The 7,842-nt window shown below is 17.5% G+C and overlaps 2 protein-coding genes across 4 annotated transcripts in view; one reads left to right on the top strand and one right to left on the bottom strand.

The window, feature by feature from the left end:
- Nucleotides 1-1,825: 1,825 nt before the first annotated feature.
- LOC102681755 (alpha-(1,3)-fucosyltransferase 10) lies at nt 1,826-4,433 on the top strand. 2 transcript variants are annotated; one of them, XM_031513813.1, is made up of 7 exons: nt 1,826-1,948; nt 2,159-2,198; nt 2,298-2,416; nt 2,788-3,007; nt 3,094-3,283; nt 3,385-3,562; nt 3,942-4,433. In XM_031513813.1, the coding sequence occupies exons 1-7, from the start codon at nt 1,865-1,867 to the stop codon at nt 4,419-4,421; spliced, it is 1,311 nt and encodes a 436-aa protein (XP_031369673.1). In that variant the 5' UTR covers nt 1,826-1,864; the 3' UTR covers nt 4,422-4,433. The 2 variants fall into 2 exon arrangements, with proteins under 2 accessions (XP_031369673.1, XP_031369669.1); XM_031513809.1 differs by having other exon boundaries at nt 3,385-3,583.
- Nucleotides 2,739-7,842, bottom strand: part of LOC102672642 (tubulin-specific chaperone D) — a 7,563-nt gene continuing 2,459 nt past the window's right edge. Inside the window, exons 3-11 of one of the 2 annotated variants that reach the window (XM_006608598.2) lie at nt 7,617-7,820; nt 7,368-7,532; nt 6,976-7,100; nt 6,544-6,897; nt 6,131-6,433; nt 5,739-6,057; nt 3,401-3,533; nt 2,966-2,986; nt 2,739-2,881 (exon numbers count right to left, since the gene is read on the bottom strand). In XM_006608598.2, the coding sequence (XP_006608661.1) occupies nt 5,776-6,057; nt 6,131-6,433; nt 6,544-6,897; nt 6,976-7,100; nt 7,368-7,532; nt 7,617-7,820 (1,433 nt within the window). In that variant the 3' untranslated portion in view covers nt 2,739-2,881; nt 2,966-2,986; nt 3,401-3,533; nt 5,739-5,775. Of the gene's footprint in view, nt 2,987-3,400; nt 3,534-5,738; nt 6,058-6,130; nt 6,434-6,543; nt 6,898-6,975; nt 7,101-7,367; nt 7,533-7,616; nt 7,821-7,842 lie in introns of both variants that reach the window. The other variant, XM_006608597.2, reaches the window with a different exon arrangement.

The raw sequence follows: 7,842 nt of genomic DNA, 5'->3' as shown, positions 1-7,842 counted from the left end.
GATATAGACTTTCTGTGATAATTACCTTTTTTAAAGATTATTTAAAATTTTATCAATTTAAATTTTTAATAATATATATTTTATTTAAAATCAAATAAATATTTTTATTTAAAATATTTTAAATTAAATTAAAAATATTTGAAATAATAAAAATATTTATTATATATAATAAAAATCAATATATTTTCATTCTTTCTTATCTTACTTCCTTATTTTCTTAAAATATACCGTTAGTTTTGAATCAATATATTATTTTATGAACGATGTCAAATATACATCAATGTAGAATATATGCATTCTTTCATAGAATTGAATTTCTTAGAATATAATTTTAAATGCAATTATATTGCTGTGGAATCAAATTTATCATTCTTGAATAATATTCTCCATTTATTTTTAAATATATAACATATTAAAATATCATTTAATTTTATAAAATTTAATAAAATTTGTATAATATTATTTTTTACTTTCTATATCTAAACGAATGTATATGATTAGATATTAATCATTAATTTAATGAAAAAATCATTATATTTTTATAAATTTGTATTTAATTCTTTGTAAAATATTACATAATTTTCATATTTATAAATGATTAATTTATTATTTAATGCTACATGAAATTCATGAAAAAATCAAATAATAATATATTTGATAAAGTTTTATTAATAATAAATATTTAATTACTAAAAATTTTTATATAAATCAATCGAATATTTAGAATATAATCTTATTTCATTCAGGAAGTTTAAAACTTTGAAGCGTATCTAACGAGACATTTATACTGATTTCATTCTTCTGGCAAATTACGGACGCAGAACAGTTCTAAATTTCTTTCATTTGCGATTAAATTTGAACTTTTAATTTACACATATTATTAACAATTATAAAAATATAAAAATTACTTATTTAAGTCATTTATGTCAGTCAGATATTTTTATATATATAAATTGTATTCTAGTTTATTTTCATATTTCATATTAAATATATATATATATATATANATTTATTGAAATATATTTTTTTTATTCACATATTTTTAAAATAAATGTAAAAATTAAGTTATTAAAGCAATAATATTATAAATAAACAATAATTTATGATTAATAATAAAATTTAATTGCAAAACTTTTTAATGACATTTAATATTTTAAAATAATTCATATATTATATTTGTATTTATTATTTTATTTAAATATAAAATTATTTTATTTTTTTATATATAATTTCTGTGTGTTTTAATTTCAATTATTATAAATAATTACAAACTTATATATTGTAAAAATTAATCATTAATTTTTTATCACAAGAAATTGTTTTTTTTTATAAAAATATGACGAAACATTTGTACCTTAACCTCAAATTTATTTTAGTTTCTACTATGCAATACAAATTATTTATATGTTATTAAATTTTTAAAATATTTTTTTAAAAAAGTAATATTGTAATTATAATAAAATTTAAGTAATTATAACATAATATAAAATTTATTGTAAAAATAACAGTAAGAATAAATAATGTTTATTCAAAAACAATATATTTTAATAAAATATGTGATATGTTAAAATATATAAATATATACTAATATAATTATATTATCTATTATATTTCATAAATTATATTATATATTTTTTATAAATATAAACGAAAATATAAAATCTGTTAAGTATCTGTTAAGAACAATATATTATTTTTAATAATGTGAAATATTTTAATGTAAAGTTTAAACATCTAAGTTTTAATATCTAAAAACATATACATTTCACTAAAATATTTTAATCAAAAATAAATCATTAAGGAAACGGCATAATTAAAATAAATATTTTATTAATCATAAAAATTATTAACTATTAACTATAAAATGTTGTACTTTTATTTTTCACGAAGAATATATTCTATATTTGTAACAATTGTTGCTCTAAGTTTGAGTATAATAATTTATCAGGTATATCTATAATTAACTTTATAATTCCATAATATAATAATGAAATGCTTATAAAAAATATCAATGATAATAATAAATTAATAATTTTTTTGATTTATAAATATATACTTATTAAATAATATTTTAATATTAATAATATTATACAAATTATAAAGATATATTATAAAATAAATATAAATCAATATTTATTAAAATTAACATTATTAACAGATATATTTAATTCTTATTGGCAATAAATTACATTATTCAGGTATATAGAATGTGTCAAGTTTTGTTTAATATTTTTATAAATATAAAACATAAATATTTAAATTATTGAATTAAAAGATATTTTAATTATATTTTTTAGACGTACCTGTAATTTTATGGTGGACACCTTTTGGAAATGATGAAAAATTACGGGACTGTGAAAATTATCAATGTTATTTCACAAGTAATCGATCCTTTCAATATCATAATCAAGTAAAGGTAACATATATAATTTTTATATATAATTATAATTTAACTTAAATATAAATTCTGAAAAATAAAGATTTAAATAATTTCAATTATTTTTTTAAATTTAAAATAAAGTTAAATATATATTACAAATTGAATAATTATTTTATTTTTTTCATTCATAATCATTGTAAAATTGTTGAATTATTAAGAATTAAAATAATTATAAATTAGTAGTAATATTAATAAATAAGAATTGATCAATTTATTATTACAAGATTAATTATTAAAAATTTATTAAATTTCATAATATATATAAATGTAAAAATTGCTTATATTTGTTTTTTAAATTAATTGAGATTATTTTTAAAGAATTCATATTTTTAATTTTTAATTTTCAGAGTTTCCTGTTTTATGGTAGCAGTTTTCAAATTAATGATTTACCAAAGTGGAAATCCAATGAGATTCCATGGGGTTTATTTCATGAAGAATCTCCTAGAAATAATCCAATCTTAGTCCAAGAGGAAACTCTGAATCTTTTTACATATTCCTCAACATTTAGTAGATTTAGTGATATACCTCTTACTCTTGTAGATCTACCTGGAATTACAGAATTATTAAGTCAATATAAAAAATTAAAAATCCTAAAATATATATATGTTATAAAAATTATGTTTTCATAATAATATAAATTATTGGTTTTACAGGTAGAAAATATTTTGTATCGACTAAACAAAAAACTAAATTAATGTATGAAAAAAATTTAGCACCATTACTTTACATACAATCTGATTGCGATACTGCAAGTAATAGAGATAGTTATGTAGCTGAATTAATGAAATATATACATATAGATTCATATGGTACATGTTTAAATAATGCTCAACTTAATAAAAGGTAATATATTATACATACACATTCATATATGTAGATTTAAATAAAATTAATTTTTTTTTATTATTTGTATAATGAGTTAATTATAACGTATTATTAAATAGATTAAAGGAAAATTACCTTGAAGTATTAAATAGAGAGGATTTTCTTTCATTCAATGCCAATTATAAGTTTACAATAGCTTTTGAAAATGCAGTCTGTGACGATTATATCACTGAAAAATTATGGAGGCCTCTTATTGTTGGATCTATACCTGTATATTATGGATCACCATCATTTAAAGTATTAGTTAAAATTTATAATGTAACAATTATTTTATAATAATTTATAATATAATGCAATGTATCACATTGATTCATATTTTTTTATAAAAATTAATAAATTTTATAAAACTTTCTAATAATTTTCTAATAATGATTATATAACATTCTAATTTTTTATTAAATATTAAAAAATCAAACATTTCAATTTTATATTTAATTTTATTTGACAAAGAATTATTTATATGGATAAAAAAAATTACGTAATTTTTCATTAAATATATAAAACTTATATTATATAAAACTTATTTTTAAAAATAAAAATAACAATTCAAATAATAATTCAATAAAATTGATTATATAATAATATAATACATATTTCTTTTTTTCTCTTTTTTTAGGATTGGCTTCCAAATAATATGTCTGCTATTTCAATACTTGATTTTAAAGATCCAATAAGTTTAGCCAACTTTTTATATAATCTTTCTAATAATGAAATTGAATATAATAAATATTTATCACATAAATTAATTGATAATTATGATATACATAATGAAAGATTAAAAAAGGCATTAAAAAAAAATAAAAAATGGCTATCCAATGAATTTGGAAATTATGTTGAAGAATTTGAATGTTATGTTTGTAAAAATATACATACAAAAAAAAAAAGAAAAATTATTAATAAGAAACATTATAATTGTCCATTGCCAAAAAATCCATTAACAAACAAAATTGATTATTCTAATTCATGGACGAGACAATGGATTTTAGAAAAATGTAGTGCAAAAATATTAAATTATTATCTCCAAAATAATCTTACAATTAATATGGAGAATTTTGAAAGAGATAAAATAAAATTATATGATAGAAATGAATGTTAATCTAAAAAATTATTATATATATGCAATAAATTATATATTTATATTTATAATTATATATTTATATATGTTATAATTATATATGTATTTTTTTTTTATTTTCATTATAAGTTTTGATATATGATTGCTTATATTTTTACAATAAAAATAATATTTATAAAATTAATAAAAATTTTTTAAAATCTTTTTTTTTATTTTATTCTTTTATTCTCTAACTTCATTTAAAAAAGAAGGTAATAAAAAAGAAAAAAGCATAAAATTATTTTTTTTTAAATAAAATTCTTTATGTTAAAATTTCATGTTTCTGTTACGCGCGCGCGCGTGTGTGTGTGTGTGTGTGTGTTTATATACAAAAATTATTTTTTATACTTTATAATAAAAAATTTATCAATTCATAATAAAAAAATTCATAAAATAATTTTTATATTTTGCAAAGTATGTTTCACATCATAATAATATAATATATATCACTCATATTTCAACATAAAACAAAACAAAACTAATCAATATAACATAATAATCAATATAGTTATTGTAAATTTAAAAATATAAAACAAAGTATAAAATGTATAAAACAAAGTAAGAGAAATTCAGAGATCACACATCACTAGCCATAAAAATAAAAAGAATAGAAAGAATATAGAATCAAAAGATAATATATATTATATTATATTATTCATGTCAGTCATAAATAATCTTATATAGTTTTTGTTTTCATTTTTAATCCAATTCAATTCAATTTTTACTTCATACAAATGTAATACAAAAAATAATTAAAAATGTTTTGAATAAGAATTTAGAAAAATATATAATTATGATTATATCTTAGCCTAAAATCAACAAAGGCATTTTGAAAAAATAATAATAATACTGTTCATAATTTTTGTTTATCATTTTAGAAGATATAAATTGAATGAATAATTGGAAATATATTTGCATTAAAAAAATAATCATTTCTTGTTTCTATTAACAAGATAGATAATATACTGATATTAATATATATTAATTTAAATAATATTTCTTGATATACAATATTACATCAAAATCATAAATTAGACATAATGAAATATGTCTAATTGTATTGTAAAATACAATATAAAAAAAGAAAATATTTTCACAAAAATATTTTTAACTATTTTGAAAATATTTTATTATAATTCTTATTTTTTTCTTGAAAATATTGAAGTTATATTTCAAATATTATTCTATATCATTAGAAATAAGAAAAATTTTAATTTGTATTTTAATCCCAATAAAATATCCTATATAAAACATTAATATCATAAGAAAATAAATATTTTATTTTTAAATTCTACTTACCAATTTAATTAAAATAAGGCAAAATTTGAAAGAAAAATTAATTTGTAAGTTTATTCTGTAAAATAGGAGCAGGTACTTTCATTAAATCACAAAGATGATTTCTTATGGGTCGCAGTTCAGATACTGATTGTTCCCAATCAGTAATATTTAATTCAGTTAAAATTTGAATCAAATCCTCTTCTGGAAGATCCATTTCTTCCCCATAAAGAGTTAGAGCTTCATATGTTCTTGTTGCAGCTACTTTTCGTATACATTTATATTTATGACAAAGAAAAATACTTAACTGACAAAATGCTCTTTTTGCAACTGGTCCATGTAACTATAAATGTTGTTATCATTTTAAAATTATCTCATTATTTTTTAAATAAAATATTGTAATATAATAAATATACCTGCAAGAGTTGACAAAAAACATTTATACTGCTAATTAATAACTTAGTATTATTTGTAATTTTTATTTCTTGTTTAAGTAATATTAAAATTCGTTCTGCAATTCCATTTTCAGAATCATCAAGAACAATTTGAATACAACCAGAACTAAGTAAGCGATCCAAAAAAGCTAACATTGATGTAATCATTCGTTCGTTTTTATGACTTTCTTCAAAAATATCTAAAATTTTATAACACAAACTTCGAAGACCCAATTCATCTATTTCTTGTAAATAAGAAAATAATGAAACACTAGAATATTTAACCTGAAACAAAAAATTAAAAATATTATAATTAAAATGAAAAATATTAAAAAATATGAAATATATAAAATTGAGATATATTAAAAAAAATTTAATAATATATATTTCCATACCAAAGATTCACTTAAACCACCAACACTAAATATAATTCCTCGTAAAAGACTCATTGTATAAGGAGGATAAGATAACATTTTAATAAATCGTGGAAAAGTAGCTGACTCCATTCGCCATTCTATATTTTCTTTACATTCATCATAAGGAAAAATGGTTTTTAATTCTGCATGATATGGAATGTTTGGTAAGGAAGGATCATTATGAATAAGAGCACTGAAAACAACTCCTGCTTGTGCTCGAATTCCATCAATTCTTTCAACAGCTTGTTGTGCAATTCCACCAATTATATTTGCCATTAAATTTTCATTTAACATAGAAAATAATTTTGCTTGTGATATTAAATTTGTTAATATCTGAAATTATTACATCTTAATATAAATAATTTACTAAGCATTATCTTTATGTAAGTATAAAATAACGAATATTTTTACATGTAAACCAGTCATTGCTGCTTCTCGTACCCAAGCTCCTATGTCTCCACGACTATCTATAGTATATTCTTTCAATGCCAATAAATAACAATCATATAAATCATGAATATATATGCACCATTTATCTATTATAAAAAATACGAAAATATTATTTAGATAATATATATAAAGAATTAAATAGTTATTCTAAAGTTATATATTAAAATATATATTAAAAATATATTAAAAAATATATTATTTTATTTTAAAATATTTAAAAAATAATAATTTATATAATATTAATTTAAATTTTTGTTTTTTATTATGAAATATATTTTTAATAAAGATTTAAATTAAAAACTTAAAAATACTTAAATATTAAAATATAAATATTTAAGAAATAAAAAACAAACCTGCTTCTTTTATTCCCAGAGTTTGACAAATCATTATTAATGCATGAATAGCTTCTTTTCTACTTTCTGCCCATTTTAAAGTACTTTCTGATATTTTTGTACATTTAATAAGAGCTTCTATTATATCTTTTACTCTTTCACAAATTATAAATAAAGGAAAATAACCTATAAAAGAATAATTATCAATTAATAAATAATTATTAAAATCAATTAATTATTTAAATTGTTGTAATAAAATTTTTTAACAACCTATTGCTTGTGCAAAACCTATTCGTACAAGTTGATTATTTGATTGTAAATTATCAAGATAACGATTAATAACAATATTGCGATCTTGAGTGTTTATGTTTGTATAGTATTTTCGAAAAAATTCTGTGTGTGCTTCTGCAGCTTTTATTTTTACTATAGATACTTCATGACCCAAACATTCTTCTAAAAGATTTTGCCAATCACCTGTAAAAATTATATTTATTTA

This window comes from Apis dorsata, unplaced genomic scaffold, assembly GCF_000469605.1.
Source record: "Apis dorsata unplaced genomic scaffold, Apis dorsata 1.3 scaffold_41, whole genome shotgun sequence".
Taxonomy (NCBI): domain Eukaryota; kingdom Metazoa; phylum Arthropoda; class Insecta; order Hymenoptera; family Apidae; genus Apis; species Apis dorsata.
This window is presented reverse-complemented; position numbering and strand designations above follow the sequence as displayed.